Below are 15,364 nucleotides of genomic sequence, written 5' to 3'. Positions count from 1 at the left end.
CTTATCCTACTGGAAGTTTAGTTCAGTAACATTCCTTATCCCACCACTGAAGAATCCCACCTAGTCCTGTAGGATGCAACTTCTAAACAATGAGAAAAAGACAGACTAGAAGCAGGAAAAGAACAGAAGAAATCAGCCATGAAATCTCAATACTTCCCCCAAAGCCACAAACAGGATACAGCTGCCTCCAGGAGCTGGGCCCTGGTTTATTTTTGATGACTTTGTGTCATTTTTCATTCTTCGTATCAGATGTAATTACAGTGAGGCAAAGGGAAAATAGACACAACAGCAAGTGACTGAAGGAAAACTGAGACACTGCAGCTAAACTGGACCTATACAAACCTGAAGCTAGCTTGATAGACCCCTTCAGGTCCTGAGATGCACTGCAAGGAGCTGCTAGGCTGCTTCCAACAGAAGGTGGAGAGTGAATATAGCAACTTCAACAAAGTTTTACCAAGGACACCAAGGAGGTGTCCTATAGTTAATAACTTCCCATTTCACACATGCAACTATTGAGCAACCCATCAGAAGTGGTTCCTCCACTCTACACATACAAGAACAGATTCAGGCCAATGTTCTTAAGTGATTATGCCCCAGATCTATGCTCAGCCTGCTTCTGTATAACAAATAACCCCATTCACAGATACAGTGCAAGGTTGTTTTTTCATGTTGATGATGAGCAAAATGAAGCTACAACCTTGTGCTTTTATTTCAATTAGATGACTTTGTTTCCCACTTCCACTCAAAAAAAAAACAACCAAAAAACAACCCACAACAGAACCAGACCTACCAGATACAACTCAGGGAGGGGAAATAATGTGTTTGCTTTCAAGTTCTCTCCATTTCCTAGTCAAAAACTCTACTTACAGTAGAGGGAGGTGGGGGGGAGCCTGTATGAAACATCTCGGTGTTTCAGAGTAAATGCACCATAAACATGCTAGGATTTGACATCAACATCAAAGGCTTTTTATTTTCATTCTAAGTACGAGAACAACTGGATTTAGTACCTGTTTTGTTCTCCTTCTCAAATGTCTAATGATTTAATTTAAAATTATTCACTTTGATGTCGGTCTTGTATTAACTTCTACTTGAGGCAATTTGCTTCAGGAGAGTATAAACTGTTCCATTCTTTTACTCTACGCACACCAAATGCATGAAGGGATCAGACACGACTTCTAAAGCTCACAGAAATCACTGCTTTAGCTCTAGAGCAGGCCCACAACACCACACTGCTGAAGCTTCACAGTAGCACAATTTCAATCCAGACTACCCTCTGTGATGCCCTATTACAAACATGAGTGAGTTTTCCTCTTTAGATAAACCGCACAATTTTTAACTTCAAAGAAGTCCTCCTTTCAATTCCAGCCCCAGTTCTGCTATGGCCCAGTGGGAGTCCAGCTGGTCAGCTATTTCTGCTGAGAGAAACATCTCACACAAATGTACTGGAATTATAAGCAGTGAAGAACCAGGTAGAGAAAAACAGAAACCAGGAGAGGCAGGAAAGATGACAGCAAGCTCTCCCTCAGCTCAGTTCCAGCTTATACTGAGCCCTGCTGAGCAGCTCTCTTGAAGTCCCAAGCTCCCAGGTACTGGCTGCCTCCCAGACTGTGACACATCTCTGAAGGGGAAACACCTGACGGATGCTAATCCTGTTGCATTTCACTGTGCTTCTCTTCCCAGAAGATCCCAACCTTTCTTGGTGCTGACAGGGTTATTTTTCAGAAGCGCTGTAAGTATGGCAGGAGTAAATTTCAGTAGCAGACGCACATCTCTGGTTCCACAGGACAAACAGCCGTGAACTTACACTCTTCAGGGATCCAGAGTTACATTCTTCTCCTTGTGCAAGTGACAAGAAAACCAAACACTAGCATCTCTCTGGATACATTTTGGAGAAGAACAATACTTGGATGGTTCTCAAGTTTTGCAGGAAAATAAATATTCCTTCATTTAATGTATTAGTCTGATCAGTCAAGCACTGAAGTCAAATGCAGTGAGGTATGTGTGTAGGAAGAGATAAGAATGATACAGAGAACATATTACCTCCACTGAAGCCACTAGGTACATTGCATCTCTTCTCAGACATAGAGCATTGCCCAAGAAAAGAATAAGCCCGTGGGCAGTACTAGACACAGGTGAGATACACTTCAAAGAGCTGTGGATGCCAATTGAACTGTCATGCTAAGTGACTGCATGCAAAGTTCTTTTAACAGGCTGTGTGGCAGGGAAGATGGCTGCCCAGGGTTTTATCACAGCATTCCGCATCAATAAAGCTCTTCCAGAGGGGAGAAGAGACAACAACTTCCCCACAGCAGCTGAGGACAGTCAAACAAGGCAACTTTCCAGACAGCAAAGTCAAAAAGACAGAAAAAGAACCAGAATGCACAGCCTTCAACATTGCAGACAGAGTGGGAGGCTGCTGAAAATAGCAGGGAACAGACACACAGCTGGGTCACAAAGACAAAAGGCAGGCAGATTTCCTAGGGAGCAGCCCCAGAAGTAGACTGGGTCAAGTTTCATGCAATATACAAAGCTTTTATGGATTTTAGATTTCAGTAGGAAAAAGAAAGGAAAGACAAGGAAAGGATCTCCCCCTAAGATTCTCAAAGAGATGGTACAGAGAAATTATTCTGATTAAATTAAAAATAAAAAGGTCTATCTCACCTTGTTGATCCTAAATCTTCCTATTTCAAGGATTACCCCGTCCTGCTTTGCATTTCACTAAAGCACAGCCCTCAACATTCAAAACTCTTCTGGACTTCTCAGTAAGTTTCTTTCAAGGAAGGCAGCGCAGCCAAGAAGCTTCCTGCCTTCAGGGTTCCACAGAAAGATGACACGACCAAAGGTGCAGAAATCTGCAAGTTGGTGTTGCTGATGTTCTCTGTGCAGGCTAAGATTTGCCTAGCTGTTTTCACACTTCCAGCAGTTCCTCCTCAAACCTTTTCTCTTTGAGCTGCAGAAAAAAAATCTCAAACACAAAGGATTTCTCTGAAGTTCTTACCATCTCCTGACTTATTTTTAAAGATTTCCTCTGTTTACCACCCTCAATCTTACAGGACTTCATTTGAGAAACGTTTTCTTGAATTGATTTCCCCAGCAGAGGCGAATGGGATTCCCCCCTCACTTTAAATCCTACTATGAGAACATCCCAACCAAAACTATGTACAGACTAATCAGTACACTCAAAAACCAAACAAAGATGATGAGGAAGCCAAATATATAAACAAACACAAATCTTACAGGATTAAGAGGGCTAGGAATCAAAGATCATATGCCTTCAAAAAACTTCTCCCTTTTAACTCAGGATACTGCTTTCCCATCTCTTCAAGTCTCATGTGAAAATAGACTCTTCCTCTCTTCACTTTCCACTGTCTCTCAAGAATTCAGTAGTCCAAACAGCAGTCAGACATTAGTTAGAGGATTAGAATTACTGTGGCCTTAAAGGCTACTCAAAGCTTTCAGCTTATTCCACCCACAGCAGCATAACTAAACTGGTGATACTACCCATCTGCTCAATGGAATTAATTAAAAAGCAGTGCAGAAAAGCCAGCCTTGTCTGCTTGCAGACTGTCAGCAGCAGGTACGTTTTACTGCTAAGAATTCAGGAGCAATAGGACACCAATTTATGTTCTGTTCACAACTGGAGGACTGGTCTTAAAATCCTAAGCCCATGATTTATATGCTCCCAAGGAAGGATTCATGTCCCCCAAGATTTCCACTGCCAAGGAACAGTCTCACTGTTCCTGCAGAGCACAGCAGTCACAGCAGCACAGCCAGCTGTCTTGGATCTCTTCTAGCCAAGACCAACTTTGAGCAGAGCTCTGCAGAAAGGAAACCAAGCCCTAACTAAATTAGGCCACATGATAAAACAGTGCTCAAAGAAGAAGTAACAAAACAGGGAAAGCTTCTCTGAAGGTTCTTCTTCACGGGGCAGACCATTCAATGGTATATTACTCAGTACTTACTCCATACCTTTCAAGCCCAGTTTCCCCAGGACTGGTACTATTTCACACCTAAGCAATCATGCTTGAGAGAGATTAGCAGTTTTTATCTTGAACTATTTGTTAAGATCCAGTTGATACAAGTTTCAGATTCACATTTCACCACCTCAATCTACATTTGCATCAGTGCTTCTGCTACCACCAGCCACCTACGCTCCAGTCCTGCTTTCAAGTGGATACAATTTGTACCGAAGACGTAATATACTGTACAGCTGCAAACTGTATAATGTTCTCATCATTAAGTGTCACTTGTTTTCACATCTTAATTTGCATGCAACAGCCTGGAGGGAACCTTTGGTAGCATTAAGGGATCTCAATTAAACAGTAACAACTTAGTTTAGCTAATCAACTCTATTGTCACAGCAAACAAAAAGCTGAGGCACACGCACTGGTCTAGAAGGGAATCACTAGTAGCACAGGTTAGATAGTGACATCCTGAAGAATGAGTAGATGGAGGCTGTTTGCCATGAGGCTGTGCAGAGAGTAGAAGATGTGATTCTGCAGCAAACAACTGCTACCTCAACAGTTTTTCTTATAGATGATGCACCAGCAAGGCTGAAGCCAATGGGCATAAGTGGCAATAGATGCAATTGTCTGAGATAGAAAAGTACATTTTAAATATATAAGTATAAAAAGCAAATGGAATTTCCTATGATTCATGAATGGGGTGGGGGGGGATGTTAGGAATCACGAGGAATATGTAGTGTTTACAGCTGCATATAAATTTCACAGGCACTTTTGACCCACGATGTCAAGTACTTAAGAAAATGACAGATTGTAGCAGGAGTCTGGTGGACAAACAGAGAGACTTAGCAATATCAGGAGACAAGGCAATTTCAGTAGGAAGAATTCCAATATGCAATAAGAATAACTTGTAGGGAGGCATATATATGTGTGAAAAGCAGTTTGGGATATTGCTGTCATTCTTTTAAGGTGTAATCTCATGGTTACAAATAAGAATCAAGGTGAATTACATTCTTAATTTCAAGAGCTAACAAATATTTTTGTATATTAGGCTGTCCTGAATGTCCCACCCCACCTCTTGCTATCATATCTTTCTGCTCACTAATCTATCTCAGGGCACCAGGGATAAAGTAACTCATCAGTACAAAAGGTACTGATTAACACACTAAACAGGACTTAAAAAGTAATCTAACAGCTTAATTCTGTCTCAATTATTTGTTGAAGGAAAAGACTGCTATATTTAAAGAAATAATCACAGCAGAACATGAAGGTTTTATGCAAACACTTCCCCCAACCTTCAATGATTCCAAATCTATTCTGCAAGTAAAATAAACACATAAATAGATCAAGAAACTCTACCCACTCCAACTTACCTCAATTTGAAAGAGTTCCCCAGCACCTTCACAGTCATTTGATGTAATTATGGGAGTATGAATATGCACATAGCCATTATCCTGGAACAGATAGAACACTCAGAGTTAACTAGCTGAAGATATCAACTATCACCTTCAAAGATGATCTCTACCTGAACAAATCATGACCCAACTAACAGATCCCAGCCAGGACAGTACGTGCAGCCTTTTAGGCAACTTCTGCCTCTCATGGACAAAAACAAGAGGACTGCAAGTCCAAGCGTATCACTTGTGCTTTTCATCCATATTTCCTTAAGATTTATATTACTACTATGTGTTTTTGCAACTGCTCACCTCCACGACACTCCCTCTAAATTGGAAAGACATGAATCTGATGGATGGACCACTTACTGGATAAAGAGAGGGTTGGATGGTCACAAAGAGTTGTGGGCAATAGCTTGATTCCCAGATGGAGATCAGTGACAAGTGGCATTCCCAGGGGTCATTACTGGGACCTGGAGCTGTTTAACATCTTTGTCAGTGGGACTGATTGCACCCTCTGAAAGTTTGCCAATGACACCAAGCTGAGTGTTGCAGTCAACACACTGAAGGAAGAGATGCTATCCAAAGTGACCTGGACAGGATTGGAATGTGGGTCTGTGCGAATCCTGAAACTGACAAAGGCCAAATTCAAGGTCCCACACTTTGGTTGAGGCAAGTCCAAAAACAAATACAACCCGGACAGAGAATGTATTGAAGCAACTCTGTGAAGAAGGACTTAGAGGTGCTGGCTGATGAGAAGTTCAAAATAAGCTGTCAAAGCGTGACCGTGGCTCAAAATGACAACTGTTCTTGGCTGCATCAAGAATAGGGTGGCAGCAAGTCAAGAGAGGTGACTATTCCCCTCTACCTTACTCCTCTGAGGCCACACCTGCAGTACTACATTCAGCTCTAGGGCCTCCAATACAAGAAGGACTTGTTTTCTCTTGCATCACTGTAATGCCCAGTACAGGGGAACCTTTCTAAAAAGGAGGGTGTGCCGACATTACCATGATAAAAGCAATGATGTAGCATAACCCATTATCTGATTTACACAAAATACTAAAAACCACCAAACAAATAAAGAGCGCTCATAAAAGCTGAAGTATCACAGATTCTGCCAGGGTAATACAAATTCAATTCACACCACAAGCTCTGATCCTTATCATCAACTAGTTAAACAACCAGGAAAGCAGGAATAGGACATAATGTTCAAACTGAGAATCAAACTAAAATGAATTAGGGCCAAAAAACTCATATGGACATGCAGTGTATTTTGTGGAAGTAATCTAACACAACCAAGAGCAAAGTCCCCACAGCCAGCTCCAGGCTACCTTGGTTACAGGTGCAAAGACCTCGGTTGGCCAGGTGGCTGCCAGAAGCACCTCACAGAGACCCACTTACTGCACAGAAAGATGTCTGACAGCCAGAACCATTTGCTTTGCCTGGGAAGGACACTTTTAGCCTATCAATATGATGTGCAGCTCTCTCCCGTATTCCCATGCATATTCCAGACACCTGCTGGTCATGGATCCTTTCACTGCCCCATAAGACTTCAAAATATCACCCCTTTTTTTTCCTTTTTCTTTTTTTCCAGCAACTATTAACACCACGTGAGAGATGATACATGTTTCAAATTCCTTTCCAGAGCATGTAAGGGAACTTCTGCACGACCTGTAAAGGTCAGAAAGCCTTTCTACAGCTCTGCAGAGCAAAAAGGCTGCAGTTATATTTCCAAGTGATCACACAGCCTGACAACATCAAGTTTGAAACTGCAGCATTTTTGGGATGACGTAGGTGGTAATTTAAAAAGGATGCTTTCCTTCCACCAGACATGAAAAAAAGCTACAGCCATCCCTGGTGCTAGAAGAGTCGTGACAAAAGCATTTGCAAATAACAGGCCTTCCTCATCACTTTACTGTAGCTGTTGATGATAAAATTCTTCATATTTTGCAATAACTCTGATCAGTTTAAATGCGAATATGTCAGTCTGAGTTGGAATTAACTTGGATAAGTAGAGCCTTTGTCAGAATACGATGCTTTTTGGTATCAGCTGGCTTCCTTGTCAGGTTTGAAACGACAAAGTTTTGTAGCTATTGCCATCTAGTGGCTCAATACCAGCAGAGTCCAATTCCCAGTGTAGTCGTGTTCTGTGTTGTGAGTAGGCACAATGCTGAAAATAACAGCAGCGTTTTATCTGACACGATATTACTATTAAGCTCTTAAAATACAATCTTTAAAATACCACATAGTTTTATACAGACAAGTCTCTGAGTGAGCAAGCATGCTTTCTTCATCACTACAAGCAAAAAGTAAAAGCACACTCAGGACCAGAAATTCAACCTCAATAATTCCAGTCTGTTCTTTGAGACTTCTCATAATAATAGGAATGGTGTGCATGTGATTCTTCACCAGCTAAAACCAGTTTATTTCAACTGAAACATAAAGAATAGCTGTACAAGAAAGAGCTCCAGTGTGTTAGAAGACTTACTTTCTTACTGTATGTACTTACATGGTTTCTGTGCAGCATCTGGAATCAGAGTTAACTCACTGCCTACGCCCTGCCCACAGCTTGAGGGTGGGGACACAATCATGAAATACAGGTGTTTCCAATCCATCAGTTTGAAATGCATTAAAACAGAAGCTTTTTAATCTCAGCCAACAGTATCCACACAGACTTGTATATAGAGATGCAAAGAACCAACAGCAACAACACGAAGATTTGAGTCTGTTTGTCTGTGGCTTTTCAGTATCACAGATATTTCCACGTAGGAGGAGGCTACTATCCAAGGTCACTGCTGAGAGTGAGTTAAATAATTCCTTATTATGCTGTGTTCTACAGACCACACACAGTTGCAGGCAATTATACTGCATAAGTGAAAGGGATAAAATAACTAAAAGGAAAACAGGTGGAAAGACACTAAAAAGACCACCAGTGTGCAAACCTCATAATCAGCAACACTCTGGTCAAGATCTCAGCCTGGCCTGGGCCTGAAAAAAGACCTCCGTGCAGTTAACACATGTGGCCCTTTCCTCTTAACATGTTTATCTGAGGCCTCACTCAGACAGTGGTATACATATAAAGCTCAGGACAGCGAGGACAGGCTGGAGAGCTGGGCAGTAAGAAACCAGATGAGGTTTAACAAAAGCAAGTGTAGAGTCTTGCACCTAGGGAGGAATAATTGCATGCACCAGTACAGGCTGGAGGATGACCTGCTGGAGAGGAACTCTGCAGAGAGGAACCTGGGTGTCCTGGTGGACAACAGGTTGGTCATGAGCCAGTAGTGTGCCCTTGTGGCCAAAAATGCAAATGGCATACTGGGGTGTATTAAAAAGAGCATGTCCAGCAGGTCGAGGGAGGTGATCCTCCCCCTCTACTCTGCCCTGGTAAGGCCTCATCTGGAATACTGTGTCGAGTTCTTTGCTCCCCAGTCCAAAAAAGATAGGGATCTCTTGGAAAGAGTCCAGTGGAGGGCCATAGGGATGGCAAAGGGCCTGGAGCATCTCCTCTATGAAGAAAGGCTAGGGGACCTGATCCAGGTCTATAAATATCTAAGGTGCTGGGGGCCAAAGTGGTGAGGCCAGACTCTTTTCAGCAGTGTGTGGAGACAGGACAAGGGGAAAAGGGCAGAAACTGGACCATAGGAAGTTCTGCATGAATGTGTGCAAGAACTTCTTTATGGTGAGGGTGATGAAGCACTGGAACAGGTTGCCCAGGGGGGTTGTGGAGTCTCCTTCTCTGGAGATATTCAAGACCCGCCTGGACGCCTACCTGTGCAACCTTGTGTAGGGAACCTGCTTTGGCAGGGGGTTTGGACTCAGTGATTTCTGGAGGTCCCTTCCAGCCCCTACAATTCTGCGATTTTGTGACTACCTGGAAGAATGAGTGGATGGCTGCTGTGGCTTCACTGCGGATCCTCAGGAGGGCTCCAAGAGCATTGCTTCTGCATCGCAAGTGTGGGAACTGCCGGACATACTCCAGTGGGTGCCTCTCCTTTACTTTGAAGGGGAATGACTAAAAGCAACAAGCAAAGAAATAAAAGAGGATGAGAAGACGAAGTCAATACATCTCTATTGCCATGCATGGAAACAACAATCTCTGCATTCTAAAACTCAATCATCATTACAGAGCAAAGAGGGAAAAGCATTATTTTTCTCATCTTCTCTAGTACTCTGTGGATTTACACTTGATTATTTTTAATTTTTCTAAGCCATGAAGAGGAAAAAAAAAATAGCAGCACTCAAGTACTTTATCTTTTTGAAGTTGAGCCCCTCTGAAAGCCAATTGTTCAACTCACGAATGCAATAGCAAACTGCTCCCAAACACACTTGCAGCAGATTCTTCTGCCTTCACAATCTGGAGCAGTTAGCCAGATCCACTGCTTCCATGGTTCATCTTCTGGCCAGAGCTACCAGGTAAACCACATAGCCCAGAAAACTGATCTCATCTGATGTACCCTACATACACTGCAGCCAAATCAAAGTCTGCAGGCAAACTGAGTTAGAAAACGAGCAAACAACAGAGTTTGAAGCACACTCTGCTGGACAGTTGGCCATTTTGGCATTTATTCCCAAAGTGCTCCTACCAGTTGGACTTCCTGTTGCAGCAACATACCAAAGTATCACAGGGTCCCACCACATGAATGGCTTCAGCTTGCAGCTCCATGTTTTGCATCTTGTGAGGGCTTTTGACCAGTTTCCCTTGCACTTCCACTGCACTTCCAAAAGTCAGGTCTCTAAGAAACCAAGAGCAACAACAATTAACTAGCTGTTGATACAAATGCAACTACAATTTAACAGCAGTTTAGATTTGGTTTAGATTAGATATTAGGAGGAATTCTTCACCCAGAGGGTGGTGACACAGTGGAACAGGTTGCCCAAGGAGACTGTGGATGCCCCATCCCTGGTGGCATTCAAGGCCAGGCTGGATGTGGCTCTGGGCAGCCTGGTCTAGTGGCTGATGACCCGGCACACAGCAGGGGGTTGGAACTAAATGATCATTGTGGCCCTTTTCAACCCAGGCCATTCTATGATTCTTTGAAATGAGAATAAATTCACACTAGAAGAATTTAGGACACAGGAGTATTGGACAAAAGAGGAAGATGGGCTGTTGTAAGATCACACTGATGTGGATGTTCAGAACACCCACACTACTACAGCTACTAAGAAAGTGAGATCAAAATTGATCTGACAGGACAAGGAGCTGAACCACAAAGCCACAGCACCATCTGAAAAGCACAATAAAAGGGACCTCAAACTGCAGCTGTTTCTTTCCTGTGGTCAGGTGCCAGCTGCTGGAGGCTCCTCCAGCACAGTGGCACAGGAAAGGAGGCCTCAGGAGACCCCTCTGAGCACTCATGAATGCATATATTTCTCCAGGCATCACAAAGTGACCCACCTACACTCCAGACTGGGATCAGCAACCACCTGGAGACTTTCCAGTGAGCTCCCATCATTTATATGCAGGAACAAAACTTCCTTCTGGGATCGGATGGAGCGGACCCAGCCCTACAGGTAAAAGAAAAAGAAATTTGTTATTTCTTGTCATTAGCTCCATAGAATCATGTTTCTTTTTGTTGTTTTCTTCTCCTCACTCAAAGAGCTGGACAAGCCACAGCAGGCCTATTTCAGCTTTTCATTGAAATCAAAGGAAATATTATTCTATGAGGAAGTTAAAAAAAAAAAAAAAAGCACCAACAAAACCCCCAACAATGTCATGTTTTTCTGTTCACTTCAAAGCAAACAGAAACAAAACCTTAGGCAGAGACATTGGCTCTCCCCAGGAGTAAAGCAAGCATAACTCAGATCTACCTGCATCTCTGTGCAGCTTAGAATAACGAAACTGGCACAGTGCTTTGAAGATGAAAAGCATTTTAGCAACGTACACATTTCTATTAGTTATTTCCCTCCAGAACACTTTTATTGCAGCTGTGCAGGAATGCACAGTGCTTTAAGTTAAAACACACAAGGCTATTTTGACAACGTTAGTACCAATCTGTTGCAGCAGCGACAGTGCGAAGGTTCCAACTGGAAATGGTTCACTAGTTCTTTTTGATTACACGCCCAAAGCCATTGGACTGTTGAAACAATAGCACTACAGCCAGCAGACATTCATGCAACGCAAAAATCAAAACTAACACTCTGACACTTCTGCATGTTCCTCTTTATGCCTTAAAAATAAACACTGCCACGCTGTCCCCATTGAAAAAAAACAGAGAAGCATTTTTACCCATTTTGAATTAAGGAGTTAAAATAAATCAGTGGCTCAGTGAGAGATGAATAGAGGTTGCGAGTATGAGGATTATTCCACACAGAGAAGGCTCCAGGGGGATCTTTCTGTGGCCTTCTAATATACAAAAGGGACTTATAAGAAAGACAGAGTGACAGGACAAGGGACAACCTTGTTGTAAACCGAAAGAAGATAGATTTAGATTGGATATAAGGAAATTCTTCCCACTGAAGGTGAGGAGTCTGTGGCTGTGCCATCCCTGGAAGTGTCTGAGGCCAGGATGGATGGGGATCTGGGCAGCCTGGTCTGGTGGGGGGGGAGGGCAGAAGGGACAGGAATGGGATTGTCCCTCTCTGCTCTGCCCTCATGTGGCCCCATGTGGAACACTACATACAGGTCTGGGAATCCCAATAAAAGGAAGACAGGGAGCTGCTGGAGAGGGTCCAGAGGAGGGCCACAAAGATGCTCAGAGGGCTGGAGCACTTCTCCTATGAAGACAGACTGAGAGAGCCAGGCTTGTTCAGCATGGAGAAGAGAAGGCTGCATGGTGACCTCATTGCAGTCTTTCAGTACCTAAATGGAGCCTACGAACAGGAGGGGAATCAGCACTTTGAAATGGTAGATAACAGAAGGACAAGGGGAAATGGTTTTAAGTCAAAGGAGGGAAGATGTAGGTTGAATATACAGGGGGAAGTTCTTTACTATGAGAGCAGTGAGGTGCTGGAACAGCTGCCTAGAGAGGCTGTGGATACCCTGGAGGTGTTCAAGGCCAGGTTGGACGGGGCCCTGGGCAGCCTGGTCTAGTCTGCCTTTGATATTTCTATATCTCCCGCATAGGAAATGCCTACCAAACTGTGGAGGGCAGGTGAATACAAGAAATGTGGAAGATGGTTTAGGCCATAATACTAGGGTTAACCAAAACTTCAGCCTTTCTTCCATCCTCACTAATTCAGATACGCGTTTACCTGAACATCCTCTACAAGAGGTTCCACCTGAAGCAGTGTTAACGCAAAAAAAGTCTTTTACAAAGTCCAAAACTAAAGTCTGATTATCTGGCATGGCATCCTCATACTCTCATAGCTAAAGCAACAGGTGTTTAAAAGGTGTTTTGCACAGTAACATTCCTGAAGCTGTTGTGCCTGTCTTCTATATTCCAATAAAGGCCCAGAACAAGTACATAATGCATAATGGTAATGTTTTTCTTAGTTTCCTTCCAAGCAAGGAAACAAACAAATAAAATACCCTGAGCAAAGAAACATTCTTGATGGCTTTTTTTCCACCTCATCAAGCAGCACCAGGATTTGTTAAATAAAGATGAGTCTTCCAGCCTCCCACAGGAAAATATGAGTGTGCCCTAAGGCTTCTAAACAGCAGCAGAGGCTGTAGCAGAAGCATTTGGACCACTTCACACTCTATCAGAAGCACTGCTAAGTGTCAGTCTCAATTCAGGTCAGACTGCAGCTTCCAGTAACTAAAAACTACTCATAGCAAAGATCGTTTTAAGTCAGATCAATTCTCCAGCCCAGCTTAATGCAAAAGAATGCGTGTCAACACCAGGGAAAAACAACAAAGAATCAAGGAAACAAAAAGGGAGAACTGCCAATATTAGCAGCAGGTTATTTGAGACTGCGTAATTCATAAAACTACAGATGAGAAGCATCTATACTGAGTAAGCGCGTTCCTTCTCTATTAGACTGTACAGCATCATAGAATGATTTGGTTGGGAGGGATAATTCAGTTCCAACTCCCCTGCTATAAGCAGGGACACCTCCCTCTATACCAGGCTGCTCAAAGACCCATCCAGCCTGGCCTGGAGTGCCTCTAAGATGGGCACATCCACAACATCTTTATGCAACCTATGCCAGTGTCTCACTACCCTCACAGTAAAGAACGTCTTCCTAGCATCTAGGCGTATATTTGTCAGCGTAATCTGCCATAGAAACGGCCCCTCCCCGCACACATCCAGGTTAACTTCAAAGCTCTGAACCCCATCTAACAACCACCAAGCGATTGTGGATGGGCAGAGCCAGAAAGAGACAGTAAAAGGGACCAGACAGCTTTACAGAATCACGGATCACAGAATGACCCAGGTTGGAAGGGACCTCAAGGATCATGTAGTTCCAACCCCCCTGCCTAGCAGGGCCACCAAACAAACACATTTACTAGATCAGGTTGCCCAGGGCCCCGTCCAACCTGGTCTTGAACACCTCCAAGGACGGGGCATCCACAACCTCCCTGGGCAGCCTGTTCCAGGGCCTAACCACTCTCCTAGTAAAGAACTTCCCCCTAACATCCAACCTAAATCTTCCCTCTTTTAACTTAAAACCATTTCCCCGTGTCCTGCTATTATCAGCCCTTTCCAAGAGTTTACTCCCCTCCTAGCAGTAAGTTCCCTTCAGGTATTGAAAGGCTGCAATGAGGTCACCCCGCAACCTTCTCTTCTCCAGGCTGAACAAACCCAACTCCCTCAGCCTGTCCTCATAGGGGAGGTGCTCCAGCCCCCTGATCATCTTCCTGTCCCTCCTCTGGACCCTTTCCAAAATCTCCGTCTTTTTTGTACTGAGGGCTCCACACCTGGACACAGTATGAGAGATGGGGCCTCACAAGAGCAGAGTAGAGAGGGACGATCACCTCCCTATCCCTGCTGACCACCCCTCTCCTGACGGAGCCCAGGATCCCATTTGCTTTCCAGGCTGCCAGAGCGCACTGCTGGCTCATGTTAAGTTTCTCCTCTATCAGGACCTCTAGGTCTTTTTCTGCCGAGCTGCTATCAAGGACCACTCCTCCCAGCCTGTACAGGTGCCTGGGACCAAGTGCAAAACCCTGCACTTTGCTGAAGCGAAGTTTTATACGCTATAACTAAAGCCCTCAATTCCAAAGCTGAGGACCTGAGGGCTCCTCTCCCATTCTCTCACGTTACCACCTACGAGTCGCTCCGCCACCATCGCCACACACACCTGCACCTTCACCTCGCCCGCCGCTTCCCGGGCCCCCAGAGCCTCCCGGACCCGCAGCCGTGCCGCTGGAACCCGTTGCTCCTTCGGTAATGAGGAGGAGCAGTAACGGAGAACTCTCCACCCGCCCCGGGCCCCCAACATGGCGCCAGCCCGGTAGGCCCGATCCCCTCCAAGGATCCCAACCTCAGCCCGCCGCCATCTTAAGGCCTCACTGAGGCGATGAAACCTCACGTGACTTCCACAGCCAATGGCCGCTCGGCGAGTTCACCCAGAGAACCAATCGGAGGGGAGAGCGCCATCTTGCAAGAACCGCCTCTTCCGCCGAGAGGGCGCAAGGCCTTCTGGGAAATGTAGTTCACTCTATTGGGTGGCTCACTGCCTCTCTTTAACGAAGGAAGAGGTTGTAAATATTATAGGCTCATAGAACAGCTTGGATTGGAAGGGACTTTAAAGATCTTTGAGTTCTACCCCTCTGCCCTGGGCTGAAGGGCTGAGGTGAGGGCAGGGAGATGACTCCCTAATTACCACAGCAGGCAGAACAGACTGAGCATAGGGAAATTAATGTGATTTATTGCTTATTCCTAACAAACCAGAGCAGCAAGAACTAAAAGATATTGGAATATTGTGTCCAGTTCTGGGCTCCCCAGTACAAAAAAGACAGGGTTCTCTTGGAAAGAGTCCAGCGGAGGGCCACTAAGATGGTGAAGGGCCTGGAGCATCTCCCCTATGAGGAGAGACTTAGGGAACTGGGTCTGTTTAGCCTTGAGAAAAGAAGGCTGAGAGGGGACAGGATCCAGGTTAATAAATACTTGAGGTGTGGGGGTC

The 15,364-nt window shown here is 44.4% G+C and overlaps 1 protein-coding gene across 3 annotated transcripts in view; it reads right to left on the bottom strand.

Annotated features, from left to right (window-relative positions):
* The window catches only part of NARS2 (asparaginyl-tRNA synthetase 2, mitochondrial), a 49,743-nt gene extending 34,986 nt beyond the window's left edge, over nt 1–14,757 (bottom strand). Inside the window, exons 1-5 of one of the 3 annotated variants that reach the window (XM_015852449.2) lie at nt 14,540–14,757; nt 10,752–10,861; nt 9,969–10,089; nt 9,228–9,368; nt 5,336–5,416 (exon numbers count right to left, since the gene is read on the bottom strand). In XM_015852449.2, coding sequence (XP_015707935.1) covers nt 5,336–5,416; nt 9,228–9,368; nt 9,969–10,089; nt 10,752–10,861; nt 14,540–14,680 — 594 coding nt within the window. In that variant the 5' untranslated portion in view covers nt 14,681–14,757. The remainder of the gene's footprint in view (nt 1–5,335; nt 5,417–9,227; nt 9,369–9,968; nt 10,090–10,751; nt 10,862–14,539) is intronic. The other 2 variants (XM_015852450.2, XM_015852448.2) reach the window with 2 other exon arrangements.
* Between the last annotated feature and the right edge of the window lie 607 nt (nt 14,758–15,364).

This window comes from Coturnix japonica, chromosome 1, assembly GCF_001577835.2.
Source record: "Coturnix japonica isolate 7356 chromosome 1, Coturnix japonica 2.1, whole genome shotgun sequence".
Lineage (NCBI taxonomy): Eukaryota > Metazoa > Chordata > Aves > Galliformes > Phasianidae > Coturnix > Coturnix japonica.
Note: the sequence above shows the minus strand (reverse complement) of the source record. Positions and strands in the feature narration are given on the sequence as shown.